Below are 14,802 nucleotides of genomic sequence, written 5' to 3'. Positions count from 1 at the left end.
TCTGAATTTCTTCTTTGGAGAAGTGTCTGTTCAGTTCCTCTGCCCATTTTTTAATTGGCTTATTTGCTTTTTGTTTGTTGAGGTGTGTGAGCTCTTTATAAAATTTGGATGTCAAACCCTTATCGGATTTGTCGTTTATGAATATATTCTCCCATACTGTAGGATGCCTTTTTGTTCTACTGATGGTATCCTTTGCTGTACAGAAGCTTTTTAGTTTGATATAGTCCCACTTGTTCATTTTTGCTTTTGTTTCCCTTGCCCAGGAAGATATATTCATGAAGAAGTTGCTCATGTTTATGTCCAATAGATTTTTGCCTGTTTTTTTCTACAAGTTTTATGGTTTCATGACTTACATTCAGGTCTTTGATCCATTTTGAGTTTACTTTTATGTATGGGGTTAAACAATAATCCAGTTTCACTCTCCTACATGTAGCTGTCCAGTTTTGCCAGCACCAGCTGTTGAAGAGGCTGTCATTTCCCCATTATATGTCCATGGCTCCTTTATCATATATTAATTGACCATATATGCTTGAGTTTATATCTGGACTCTCTACCCTGCTTCTATATTCTTATTTTTGCTTTTAACAGTCAAAAGTCCTTTTAAAAAGTGAAAAAATATGGTCTATATGTCCATATGTTTACAATTTCTGGTGCTCTCCAATTCTTTCTGGTAATCTGAGCTTCCACCTGGATTCTTTCCCTTGGCCTGAGGCATTTTCTTCAGTATTTCTTGTAGTATAGGTCTCCTACCAAAGAATTCTCTAAATTTTTTATTTGTCTTAACATGTCTTCATTTGGTCTTTATATTTGAATGATATTTTTACTGTATATAGACTTACAAGTAAGCTCACAGGCTTTTTTCCTGTAAGCTCTTCAAAGTTCTCTTCAATTGTCTTCTGGTTTCCTTTGGTTCTGATAAGAAGTCAGCTATAATTCTTACAGGTTTTCCTCTGTAATGACTCTATTTTCTGGAGATGATTTTAAGAATTTCTTTTTATGTGTTTTTGCTAGCTTGATTATAATGTATCTAGGTAAAGCTAGCGTCCTTGTATGGATCCTGCTTTAGTTTACTAGGATTCTTATATCTGTGGGTTAATGTTTTCATTAGTTTTATAAAGTGTTCAGTCATTCTCTCTTCAAATACTTATTCTGCCCCATTCTCTCTCTCTTCTCTTTCTGGGACTCCAATTATACATATATCATACTATTTAATATTGTTTCTTCTGTTTTTGTTACTCTGTTCTAAGGGTTGTAAAACTTCTCTAAAGAGCCAGAGTGTAAATATTCTGAGCTTTGTGAACCATAAGGTCTCTGTCACACTTACTCTGCTATGCCATTGTAGCACTAAAACAGCCATAGAAGATACTTAAATGAATAGGAATGCCTATATTCCAGTAACAAGTAGCAAGCCAGATTTGACCCATGGGTCCACAGTTTGCTGACTACTCCACTCCACTTCTGTTGGTTTTTTTCTGTGTTTCAATTTGCATAACTTATTTTGACCTGCCTTTGAGTTCACTGATCCATTCTTCTGTTGTATACAATCTGCTATTAAGTCTACTAAATTAATATGCTATTTCAGGTACTGTATTTTTCAGTTCAAGAGCTTTTAATTTCAAATTCTACCTGTTCATTGCTGGTATATAGGAAAGCCATTGACTCTTGCATATTAACCTTGTATCCTGCAACCTTGGTATAATTACTTGTTAGTTTCAGGAGTGTTTTCTGTCTTGTTGATCCTTTCAGATTTTCTGCATAGACAATCATGTCATCTGTGAGGAAAGACAGTTTTAATTCTTCCTTTCCAATCAGTATACATTTTATTTCCTTTTCTTGTCTTATTATATCAGCTAGGACTTCCAGTATGATGTTGAAAAGGAGTGGTAAGAAAGGACATCTTTGCTTTCTTTCTGTCCTTAGTGGAGAAGGTTCTAGTTTCTTACCATTAAGTATGATGTTATCTGTAGGTTTTTTTAGATGATCTTTATCAAATTGAGGAAGTGCCCATTTAATCCTACTTTGCTGGGAGTTTATATCATGAATGGGTGTGGAATTTTATCAGTGCTTTTCTGCAACTATTGATATGACCATGAGATTTTTCTTCTTTAGCTTGCTGATGTGATGGATTGCATTAATTGTTTTTTGAATGTTCAACCAGCCTTGCAAACCTGGGATAAATACCACTTGGTTGTGGTGTATTATTCTTTTTATACATTGTTGGATTCAATTTGCTAATATTTTGTTAAGGAATTTTACATCTAGTTTCATGGAATTTATTGGTCTATAGTTTTCTTTTCTTGTAATTTCTTTGTCCGATTTTGGTATGAGGGTAGTGCTGGCCTTACAGAATGAGTTAGTGAAATATTCCTTCTATCTTCTGCAAGAAACTGTAGAGAATTGGTGTAATTTCCTCCCTAAATGTCAGGTAGAATTCACCAGTGAACCCATCTGGGCCTGGTACTCTATGTTTTGGGAGGTTATTAACTATTCAATTGATTTCCTCAATCAATATAGGCCTATTCAGATTGTCTGTTTCTTCTTGTGTGAATTGGCAGATTGTATCTTTCAAGGAATTGGTTCATTTCATCTAGATTGTCAAATTTATAGGCATAGAGTTGTTCGTAATATTCTTTTAAATAAAGGATCTATAGTGATGTCCTCTCTTTCATTTCTGTTAATACTGATTTGTGTCTTTTCTCTTTTTGTCTTAGTGAGACTAGCTAAAGGCTTATCAGTTTCATTGATATCTTCAAAAAACAGCTTTTGTTTTCATTGATTTTTCTCTATTGATTTCCTGTTTTCAACTTCAATGATTCTGCTCTGATTTTTTAAATTTAATTTATTTTGCTTACTTTGGATTTAATTTACTCTTCTTTTTATAGTGCCATAAGGAGTAAATTTAGGTGATTGGTTTTAGATCTTGTTTCTCTTCTAATATATGCATTCAATGTTATAAATTTTTCTCACTGCATTCCAAAATTTTGATAAGTTGTATTTTCACTTTCATCTAGTTCAAAATATTTTTAGATTTCTCTTAGATTTCTTCTGTAACCCATGTATTATTTAGAAATGTGCTGTTTAATTTCCAAGTATTTTTTTATTTTCCAGCTATCCTTCTGTTACTGGTTTTTTTTGTCTACTTCGATTTTTATCTAAGAACAGATATTGTATGATTTCTATTCTTTAAAATCTGTTAAGATGTATTTCATGGCCTAGAATGTGATCTTGGTGAATATTCCATGTGAGCTTCTGAAGAATATGTATTCTTCTACTGTTGAATGAAGTAGCCTATAAATTTTCTACCTGATGAATCTGTCCATTTCTGATAGAGATGTGTTGAAGCCTTCAACTATAATAATAGATTCACCTATTTCTCTTTTCAGTTCTATCAATTTTTGCCTCACATATTTTGATACTCTGTTGTTAGGCACATAGACATTAAAGGCTGTATGATTTCTTGGAGAATTGACACCTTTATCTTTATGTAACACCCCTCTTTATCCTTGATAACTTTCCTTACTCTGAAGTCTGCTTTGTCTGAAATTAATATAGCTTTTCCCACTTTCTTTTAGGTATCTTTCTTCATCTATTTATTTTTAATCTATGTAAGTCTTTATATTTAAAGTGGATTTCTTGTACACAACACATACTTGCATCTTATTTTCTGATCCATTCTGACAGTCTTCCCTCTGACAGATTGCTAACATGAGGGGTTTATCTCATTGATCGAGTTGAGCTAGATGGGAGCTGAGTTCATTTCAATTCACTGAGGTTTCAATATTTCAATGGTGAGCTCAGCCCTCCTGCCCCTCCAGCAGGGCTTTGAATCTAAGCACTGTGAGACCATCTCTCTCTCTCTTCTTTCTAGCTCTGCCCCCAGCCGATGTTTATTCAGCCAAAGCCCTATGGAGAACTGGCAGGCCAGCTAGCAGGGGATAGCTCTTCATGTGGAGCTCCTCCAGATTCTTATCTACCACATAAGTTAAATTAGTTGAAAGTTTGGGCATTTTCCTCCTTTCTCAGCAAAGTCCCTCCACCTATGTCAGGCCTTGTGGACGTGGAGAAACTTCCTTTGTAAACTGTGAAGTGCTGCCTGAGTGCTATGCCACCACTACCCAGTTTAGGCAGTCACCCCCACTTAGTAGAATGAAAGCATCTGCCAGTCTCTCCTCTCCTGGGAGGACTGATCCTCTCTGTAATTTAGTTCACTTAGACTTTGTGTGTGTGTATCCACAGCTTTCTTATAGCTTTAAAGAAAACATTTAAAAAGATGTTTGCTGCGCTCCTCAGTTTGGATAATTTATTTGAATCTGCCTTTGAGCTCACTGACCCTTGTTGCTATGGCAGGAACAATGGTCTTTCACAACCTTCTGCACCCTACCAAAGCTGCATCTGTTGCCTCTTTTCAGCCTCCATCAGCTCTGTGAACCGGTCAGGTCAGGGATTTGACATCATTGTCCTCATTTCACAGCTGAGGTCACAAAGCAGAGGGACTATGAACCCTCAGAGGACATACTGAAGCCTGGATCAGAGCCCCAGTCCCTCAGCCCAGTGCCCTCCCCACACCGCTCTGCCCTTGTGCTCCTGCTCATGTGATCAGGCTCCTTGTCCTCCCAGCTCCAGGTGGGCTAACAACCATCACACGGAACTGGGCCCTTGAGTTCAGGTCTCCCTGGTCCTGCTCAGTCCCCACACCCACTCCTTCTCTACCAGACTGGAGGACACATTCAAGCAGCCCAGCAAGGCTTGGGTGTCCCCAAACTGAAGGAGCCTGTAGGCCCTCCCTGGAAGCCAGGCGGGCAGTACATACCTTTGTACCTTTTCCCGCTCATCCTTCAAGACACATGCACAACTAGTCCTCTGGTTCCATCAAGGCTCCAACCAGCCCTGCACATTCATCCCCAATCATTTGAGTCAAACGCCCTAAACCCAGCACCTCAGCTAACAGCTGGTTCCACAACACAGACATCACAGTTGGACTGGGGGACCCACTCTAGTGACTGGGTCCTCATCTGCTGTTCTTTCCTTCCAAGAAATTTAACACCCCACAGAAAATGTCCCCATTCATGATGTATATCATTTTTACCTTAAGGGTCTTATTAAGTGTTTCCTGCATGCCAGGCTTTGGGCAGTAATGCCACAGTCTTTCATCTTAATTGCAAGCTGGCCAAACTCTGCAAACATCTGCCCTAAAATGCCTACAAACATTCTTCCTCCCTGTCCCAGTCCCTTTGCTACCTCCTGGTGCCAGTTGTCCTCTGGGCACCTGGGGGCCTGTATTCCAGGATGTACAAGGTCATTTTCCCAAAATTAATTCTGGTTCATGGCTCAGCCCTGCCCTCCCAAATTCCACCTCCCCTCACAAATTTGGAAATGAAGGCTGCCTCAGGATCCTCCCTGATTCACAGGGTGGTGGTGACTGACAACCTTGAAATCCCCCAGAATCATCAGGTCAGCCTGAGAGTGTCCTGGGGTGGCTCCCTACAGCAAGCCCATCATGCTTGCCATGGGACTGATTGTGGGATCCTGACATCAGATACCTGAGCCTACCATACCCCTAAAGGACTCACATCAGGGACAGAATGCATGAGTGGATTTAATAGATGTTATGGGGTAAAGAGGCCTGGATTTAGATCCTGGTCACCCCACTTAATGACTGCTCAGCTTAAGCATTTGTGTTCCAGTTAACTGGGCCCCCAGGGAGAACAGGCCAGCTCAGGCAGCAAATGCACCAGCAATGCTCACTTTCAAGCGCCATGTGCCCCGTTGACCTCAGTCAGGTCTGGAACGGCCCAGGAGCAGCTCTCCCATTTGTCTCCCAGAGGTATCAGACCCACCTCACCATTGTAATAACCCTTCTCAGGAGGATAGTCCTTCCCAATTGCCAAAACGCTTTCTGATGGGGCTCCTTCAAGTTCCAAACCTGTGTCCTGGCCAAGGCCGGGGTCCAGTCTTGGATCATACTTGCCCCAGCCCAGGTGCTGGGCTGAGAGGGGATGCAAAAGAGAAGGGCCCAGCCTGCAGCCCAGACACCTGCCTGACCACTGGGGCCTGTCTGCTCTCCCAGCCAAGACCATCAAACCATGGGCTTCCTTGCACATCCCACTCAGGCAGCACTTCACAGTTTACAAAGGAAGTTTCTCCACGTCCACAAGTGAAACTCGCCTCATAACTTCCTTCGAGAGGAGGGAAGCCACTTGCCCAAGGCCACTCCACTGGTTCAGGACCAGAAAGGATGGGGACCCATGTCTCTGTCTCCCGGAGCCCAGGGCACTGCCACAGCTCATGGTGCTAGCTCCTGGGTTGCCTGTAGGTGGATGAGAAGCCCACCTGCCTCTTCCCCAAGGCCTGGCAAGGCCATTGCATCCTGGAACCAATGCTCAATGACCTCCGGCACTCACTGTGCAGTGTCCCTTTAATTAGGAGGCATTTGAGGTCAAGCTGCCAAGACTTTCACAGTGCCTTCCCCCTCTTCTGCCCTGGGGTTCCTCTTGCTCAAGCCAGGGCCAGTGTAGAGCTGTCAGACTCCAGGCCTCCAGTATGGGAGAGGGAGATAAAGAGTTCAGGCCTGGCTCCTGGCTGGCCAGCCAGAGGCCAGGGATCACAGAACTGCTCACGTCCACACATTTCTGAGCATCCACATTCTTGGCTTGCTTCCAGGGGCCAAAGCTCCCACCCCTCCAGTGGGGACAGCCGCCTTCTGCACACAGCCAGAGGTGGCCTGAGAAGTCTGGCTACTCAGCCTCATGCCCTGACCCCAGCAGAGAGGCATGTGGAAGGCGGCAGTTTCCGAGAACTCCCACCCCTGCCCCGTCCCTGCGCGCACAGTCAGAGGCCTGCACAGTCAAAGTCTGCTCCTTGAAGCTGCTGCCCTGCAAGAATCCCCCCACCCCAACTCCCTGCAGTCCCCATGCAACTGTCACATCCCCTGTGGCAGGTACCCTTTCTCCAGCCACACACCCTTCCCTGCCCGCCCCTTCCTTCTGAGTGCCTGGGTCAGTTAGACACAGGCCTCTGCTCACAGCCCTGCAGGCCCTGTGAGGCACCACTCACAGGATTTATTTCCGTTTTCCACTCCTCCCCCTTCCTCCTCCTAGTCCCCCATGGATGTCCTTAAATACCCATGTATCCTTAGAATGAACTAGTATGATTCGAGTACACTTGTGTTTTTAGTTCATGGGAGTGGTTTCACAGCATAGCCTCTGTCCATCATGGTTTTTGATGCCGCAGCATGTGTTAAGATCTCCCAGCAGCTGCAGGTCGCCTTGTTTGTGGCCCCCGACGACTTTGTGGCTCGTACCTATCTGTTCTCCTGATGTCAGACGGCTGATTTAATTCCATGCTTCACCACCATAAACAACACTACAAGGAACATCCTTGGGAAGACTGTAGACACACCTGTGGACCTGTGGGTGGGCTTCCTGGAAGGACACCCAGTAGTGGGACGGCAGCTTGAGGAGCTATGCGTGTATATCCTAGGGGCTCCTGGAATGACCATGTGGTCTACACTCCCACCAGCTGGCACAATGAGAGGAGAGAGGGTGAATCTGTTTGAAAAAGTCTCTCCTACCTGCTGAGGCCAGGTGTGGAAGCCCTAAAGCTGGAGGCTCAGAAAGGCCCCCCAGAGCAGCGAGGCCCAGAATGGAGAAGACTGGGGAGAAAAGGCCAGGCAAGGGAATCGCTCAAGCAAAGGCCTAGTGATGATGCCAAATAGCCTCAATTATTGAGAGTATTAAGTACCTGTTGTTGTCTTATTCCATAACTCTGTGAGGTAGGTATTTTGTCTCATTTCACAGATGAGAAAACCAAATCTTGTGTTACATGACTTGCCCACAGTCACTCCTAAGATTTTAGTAAATCAGGGTAGGCTAGCTGCTCTAACAAAGCACCCCCCCTCAGAGCACTGTGGCTTAGCACAAGTTGATCTCTTGCTCACATCACAGCCCTGTGTTAGTCAGGCAGCTCTCCTCCAAGCTGCAATGCAGGAACCCAGGCTCCACTTATCCTCCAGTGCCACCATCTTCAGCCCATGGCTTTCAGGTTGCTGCAGAGAAGAAACCGAATGGACAATTACACTAGGAGAATTTTTGTGGGCCAAGTGGAAATGGCATGTGTCTCTTCTGCCCACTTCCCACTGGCCTGACTCATCTCCAGGTCAAGAGGGCTGAGAACTGTGGTCCAACAGGTGCTCAGGAGGAAAAGGAACCCAGGGATGTCAGGGGCACTGGACAGCTCCTCCCTGAGCAACCAGCAGTGACCCGTGTCCTTAACTAGAGGCTACTGCCTCCCACACCACTCCCAGAGTAGAAATGGGCACCTTGGGGGCACGGCAAGCAACTGGGATGGCCCAACTGCAGGGTGGGGAAGAGGGAGTCCCTGAGGGCTGAAGGCTGAATGGGAAGGTCCCCAGCGCCAGCCAAGGAATCTGGACTCCATCCTCGGGCAGTGCGGAGCCACTGATAGACTTTAAGCAGGGAAGCACCGCGGGCAACTCTGGGTTCCAAAGAGATAAGGCTGCCGAGGGGAGAGGTGCGGGAGCACGTGGGAAGGAAGGCAGGGTAGGAGGTCACGTGAGTGGTCAGGGTCCTGATGACCCCAAACTGAGTCCCTGGACCCCTGCTCCACTATTCATCTTCTCTGTCCCAGCTCAGCCCAAAGGCCACGGCCACATGGTCTCTGCAGGGCCTCTAGGCAGGACATCCAGGCCCCACCCCCAGAGGACAGCTGAGTGGACACTGCCCTGGCTCTGGGGGTGGACATGCAGCTGTAATTCTATGGCGAGCATCTGGGAGCTGGCAGGGAAAGAGGACTGATGACCACATTTTGTTTATTGCAGGCTCTAGGACATTATTCAGGCCCAGGGAGAAGCTATTAACCTAGACTGGGCATGCCCTACAGGGAAACCATCTCCCAGCAGCCTCATTAGGGCAGGGCCTTGCAAGGGGGGATGAGGGGTGGGGAAGGTGGGGCCACTGCGGGGGCTGGTGGGGAATGGGGGCATTGGTGGAGAAGGTGGGTAATCTGGCTCTCTGTTGACTGGAGAGGACAGGTGTTTCCTGATGTGTATGGGCCACCGAGTGCCCAGGTACACGCCAGCTTCACACAGAAACTTCACACCTGCCTGGTTCCTACACCTCTCCTTCCTTTGTCCCCTCCAGACCCTTTCCTCTCCACATTCCCTTCCAGACTTCACACAGAGAGGTGGGACGGCCCCCTGCAGGGTGCTTCCCAAGCCCCTGAGCCCCCAGTTACCTGCTCCTCCGCTCCCTTGCCCTCACTCTCCGTCACAACCTCCCAGCTAACTGCAGTGGCTGCTGTAACAACCACCCCATCCCCAGTGCTGGCCACAGCAGGCCTGTTCTCAAATTTGTTTTGCATTGTCTCACTTCATCACGAGTGACCTTGTGAGCGCAGTACTCCCCCAGTCCGCAGAGGAGGGACTGCTGCCCACAGAGGGACAGGAGCTTGCCCAAAGCCACAGCAACCAGGCCTAGAGTTGCTGCCTCTTCCCCTCCTGCCCCTGCCCCTACCTCAGCCCTCTGTCCTCTCCCCTCCCCAGCCACCCTTCATCCCACCCTGGGAGGAGAGCTCAGGCTGCTCGGTGGGTACAGCAATGTCTGTGGAGGGGGAAACCCACCCATGGGTGGCCTCAAGGCTCCGTCCCAGTAGACAAGAGCATCAGGGCTCAAGAAAACCAGTCCCCATCTAAGGGAGCTGCACACAGTGGACCGGAGCCGAGGATGTTATAACCCCCACCAACAATCCCCACCCCCTACTACCCCGCCCCCACCCCCTGCTCACACAGCCCCCTGGGGGCCCAGGAACACTTGGAAACCAGGGGTCTGCCTCTAGTGGCAGAAGCAGCTGGAGAGGATCTCCAAAAGGAAGCAGGGAAGGCTGGCAGTGAAAGGGTTACTGCAGGTGGGCTCTGAGGCCCTCTGCCTGCGGAGGGAGGGTAGAAGGTGAATGCTGGTGGGGACTAAAGAAGCAGACCGGGAAAAGGTACTAAAGGCCAAAGGGAGGCCTGGTGCTGTCTTAAGATCTCTACTCACTTCAGCTGCTTAGTCTAACAAGGTCTAGTCATCAAGTCCACGCCAAAATGGAAATTCCTGATATTCTACTTCTTCACAAACAGCTTCTGCAGGTGCCTGAAATTATGGCTTCCTCACCTCATCCACATCTGAGCCTTGTCCCATCCCAGCTCTCTGCCTTCAGCTGGTGCATCCCATCCCCGGAGCGGGGGCAGAAGTCCAGGGCTGTTCTCTGGCAGAAATAACCCAGTAGCACAGACTGCTGGAGCCAGCACCCTTCACAGGCAGTGTGTGGGTATGCATTCCAGCCCTCTAATTTAGGAGTGTGTGCCCCTGGGCAAGCCACTTCACCTTGCTGAGTGTGGGTCCTCTGGTATGTAAATGGGCTGACAGGGTTGTGAGAACCCCATGCCCCCAGCACAGACCACAGCTGGGCTCACAGTCCTTGAGAACTGACTGTCACCGCCCACTCTCATTGTCTGGCTCCTGGTTGCCTCAAGGTATTCTGTCTGCCCCATATGTCAACTTGTGGAAAGCTGAACTCACTGTTGGTCTCCACATCAGGTCTCCCACTTACCCTCCACAGTTCTGACATGAGAATGATAATCATGCCAGGCACTGAGGCTAAAAGCTATGAAATCATCTTTGACTTTGTCTCTTGGCTTAAATCCCTCTAACCAACGGTCATCAAGCTCTGGTAAGTCCCTCACCCAAATTTGCCTTACCCAGTCCTCTGTACTCAGATCAGGGTCAGGACCACAGCCCATCCATGGCAAGGGCCCTCTTTGTGAGCTCCGGGGTGCAACTGGGGATACAGAAGTGGGGTCCCTGCACTCAGGGACCTTCCCATCAAATGCAGGAGGCTGGTTTGTCCAACCCTTTTTACAGTTGAGACAGTGTGGTACTGGCAGAAGGATAGACATATAGACTAATAGGGTAGAACTGAGTGTCCTGAAATAATCCCACGTATCTATAGATGATTGCTTTTCAACAGGGTGCCAAGACCGTTCAAAGACAAAAGAACAATCCTTTTGACAAATAGTCCTGGGACAACTGGACATCCACATGTCAAAGAATGAAGATGGTCCCCTACCCCACAGCATATACAAAAATTAACTCAGAATGAATCAAATAGCTAAATGTAAGGGCTGAACCTATAAAAGTCTTGGAAGAAAACAGAGGAGTAAATCTTCATGACTTTGAATTTGGCAATGAATTCTTTAATATGACACAAAAAGCACAAGAAGAAAAAAATACAACATTTACCCTGCATCTGTGGAGGAGATGCTCCAAACCCCCAGGGGAGGCCCAACATCACATATCGTACTGAAGCTTCTATATACTGCGTTTTTTCTAGTACATACAAACCTACCTGTGCTAATTTACAGACTAAGCACAGTGAGGTAACAACAATAACTAATAATGAAGTAGAACCATTACAACAATATGCTGCAATAATACCTAAGTGAATGTGGTCTCTCTCAAAATATATTGTGCTGTGTTCCCCCTTCTTGTGATGATGTGAGATGATAAAATGCCTACATGATGAGATGAAGTGAGGTGAATGACGTAGGCATTGTGATGTAGCATTAAGCTACTACTGACCCTCTGATACCATGTCAGGAAGATCATCTGCTATTATTGTGGCATTCTGTCTGCTCCATATGTCAACTTGTGGAAAGCTGAACTCACTGTTGGTCTCCACAGGTAAACCACAGAAAGCGAAACCATGGATAAACTGGAGGACTACTGTAGAGAAACGGGACTTCATCAAAACTGAAAAAACTTGTGCACCAAAGAACACCATAAAGAAAGTGAAAAGAAAACTTACAGAATGGGAAAAAGCATCTGTAAATCAAATACATACGGATTTGATAAGAGTCTAGTTTGCAGAATACATAAAGTACTCTTGCAACTAATAAAAAGACAAGTTGTCCAACTAAAAAATGGGCAAAGGATCTGAATAGACGTTTCTCCAAAGACAATACATGAATGGCCAAACAGTACAACAATGAAAGATATTCCATATCACCAGTACTTAGAGAAACACGAATCAAAGCCACAATGAGATATCACTTCACACCCATGAGAATGGTCAGAATTTTTAAAACCAACAATAAAAAGTGTTGTTGAGGATGTGGAGAAATGGGACCCCTCATACACTGCTGTTAGGAATGTAAAATAGTGCAGGTGCTTTAGAAAATCATTTGGCAGTTTCTCAAAAATCTGAACATAAACTACCATCTGGCCCAGCAATTCCACTTCTAGGTATATACTCAAAAGAATTTTTAAAACAGGTACACATATATTCATAAAAGTGCTACTCGCAATAGCCAAAAGGTGGAAACGACCCAAATGCCCATCACCTGCTGAATGGATAACCAAAATGTGGTCTATCCATACAGTGGAATAACAATCATAAAAAGGAATGAAGTCATAATGCCTGCTACTGTGTGGATGAACTTGGGAAGAAGTATGCTAAGTGAAAGATGCCAGACACAAAGGGCCACATATTGTATGATTCCACTTATATGAAATACCCAGAATAGAGAAAGCCATAGAGACAGAAAGCAGAAAAGTGATTGGCATGGCCTGAGGGACAGTGGGGCAAGACTGCTTAATGTGAACGAGGCTTTCTTTCAGAGAGATGAAAATTTTGGAACAAGATAGTGGTGATGGTTGCACAATATTGTGAATATACTAAATGCCACTGAATTGTACACTTTGAAATGGTTAATTTTATGTTATGATTATTTTATTTCAAAAAATACATTTTCTGACAAAATATTTATATTTAGAGTACATAAAGAAATCCTATACATCCATAAGAAACAACTCAATTGTTTAAATGGGCAAAAGACTTAAGCAGGCACACAAGAAGATATCCAAATGGCCAATAAGCACATGAAACGATGCTCAACATCATTAGTCAAAAGGAAAACACAATTAAAACCAAAGGAGATTCCACTATACACTTAACAGGCTGCCAGGAAGACCAAGAGCACCAAGTGCTGATGAGGATGTGGAGCAACTGCTGACAGAAGTGTACTGTGTAGACTCATTTTGGAAAACTGTCTGGTAATATCTGCTTAAGCTAAATATTTGCTTATTATGTGGTCCAGTAATTCCACTCCTAGATATTTACCTGAAAAAAAATGAGGGTATGTGTCCACCAAAAGTCATATTCATGAACATTCATATCAGCTTTATTCATAATTGCTGAACACTGGAAACCATCCATATGTCCATCAACAGGGAGTGAATATAAATTATGGTATTGAACCAATACTGATACAGCCTGGATGGCTCTCCCAGACATTTTATTAAGCAAAAGAAGCCAGGCACAAACGTGTGGCTAAAAAGAATATGTTTTGATTCCATTTATGTGAAAGTTCTAGAACAGGCAAAACTAATCTATGATGTTAGAAATCAGAATGATGCTCTTTCCCAGGGGATATTGACTGGGAAGGGGGAGAAAGGCGATCTGGGGGAAGGACACTTGGCTTTGTACCTTGATCTAGGTGGTACCAACACGTCAACAGCCCTTGAGCTGTATATATGGAGGCTGTGCACTTTTCTGTCTGACCTGAGTAATCTTTTAAAGATGTCCCTCTGGGTGCAGAGTGGAGAGGGGCTTGCAGGGGGCTGGTTAGAAGTAGGGGGTATGTTAAAACTGACACACTCACCCAGCAAGCATCTCCCTGACCTGGCTGGTCAGGCTTGAACCCCAGAGTGGACTCAGTCTAGGCCTCAGGCAGGAAGTGTCTTGAGGAACGTTTTCTCCCACAGTGCCCTGGCCTAAGCAATGAGACCCAGGCCCAGATTGGAAGAGGGACTCATCCCATGCAGGTGACAACAGAGCAGGGCAGAAGCCAGGTCCTGGTCTCCCAGCCCAGTGTTCACTGCCATGGAGTATGAGGCTCCCTGAGAGGTCCAGATGGGAGCAGCAAGACATTCGCACCCCTCCTCAGTGGGGTAAACAGCTCACAGGGAGGAAGAGCACAGGCTACACGCCTGCATGTGCCTGTTCATTGGTGGACCCAATAAACAGGGTGTTGGGACCAGTAGGAGCAGACTCAGATATCTGAAGAAATTGGGGGATTGAAGGGGCCCCTACTCCATCATACAGGGGCTCCTGCGCAAGCTAAGAAGAGCCTAGGAAGCTTGAAGAATGAGCTACTTTCCTTGGAGGCACAGAAAGAGAAGTGGGTCCAGGACTGGCAGGAGCTGGACAGAGCAGGCCAGACCTAGGCCTGGGCTCCCTGCAGCCCCAGCTGGCACATGAGCTCTGATCAGCTCCCAGACCTGCAGCTTCTAGAGGAGGGGGGCTCACTTCTGAGGCTCCCACCACCACCAGGCCCTCCTGCAGTGTGGACAGGCAGGTGGCAGCCACCCTCTGCCCAAAGATCCTGTCAACCATAGGGCCAGCCACAAAGCCTGCAGGGCCTCGCAGGGCCTCTCAGGCCCAGGAGTCGGGGGGAGGAGAAGGGATGGTGGGGAGAATCTGGGAGGGCCTGGAGTTTTGATCCCCACCCTCCCTTGAGGTCTCTTCCCCTGGCCTGGATGGGCTTTGTCCATGAATATGGGCTGTTAAAAATAACCAGCCTCTCAAAAAAAAAAAATAGCCCGCCTCTCCATCATCCCAACAGCAGCCCTCCAGGACAGCGTGTTCCAAGGCCCAAGCCGCTCTATAGGGACTGGAGCAATGGGGCAAGAAGGGCTGCACCCAGGCCAGGAGAGCATGCCTGGAGGCGGGGGCACCACAGCCCGA

At 46.3% G+C, this 14,802-nt stretch overlaps 1 protein-coding gene across 1 annotated transcript in view; it reads right to left on the bottom strand.

Annotated features, from left to right (window-relative positions):
* Positions 1-6,901: 6,901 nt before the first annotated feature.
* Positions 6,902-14,802, bottom strand: part of ADRA2B (adrenoceptor alpha 2B) — a 24,075-nt gene continuing 16,174 nt past the window's right edge. Inside the window, exon 2 of the mRNA XM_017659781.3 lies at positions 6,902-8,044. Coding sequence (XP_017515270.1) covers positions 8,023-8,044 — 22 coding nt within the window. The 3' untranslated portion in view covers positions 6,902-8,022. The remainder of the gene's footprint in view (positions 8,045-14,802) is intronic.

This window comes from Manis javanica, chromosome 1 (assembly GCF_040802235.1).
Source record: "Manis javanica isolate MJ-LG chromosome 1, MJ_LKY, whole genome shotgun sequence".
NCBI lineage: Eukaryota > Metazoa > Chordata > Mammalia > Pholidota > Manidae > Manis > Manis javanica.
The sequence above is the reverse complement of the archived record's forward strand: the minus strand, read 5'-3'. Positions and strand labels throughout refer to the sequence as shown.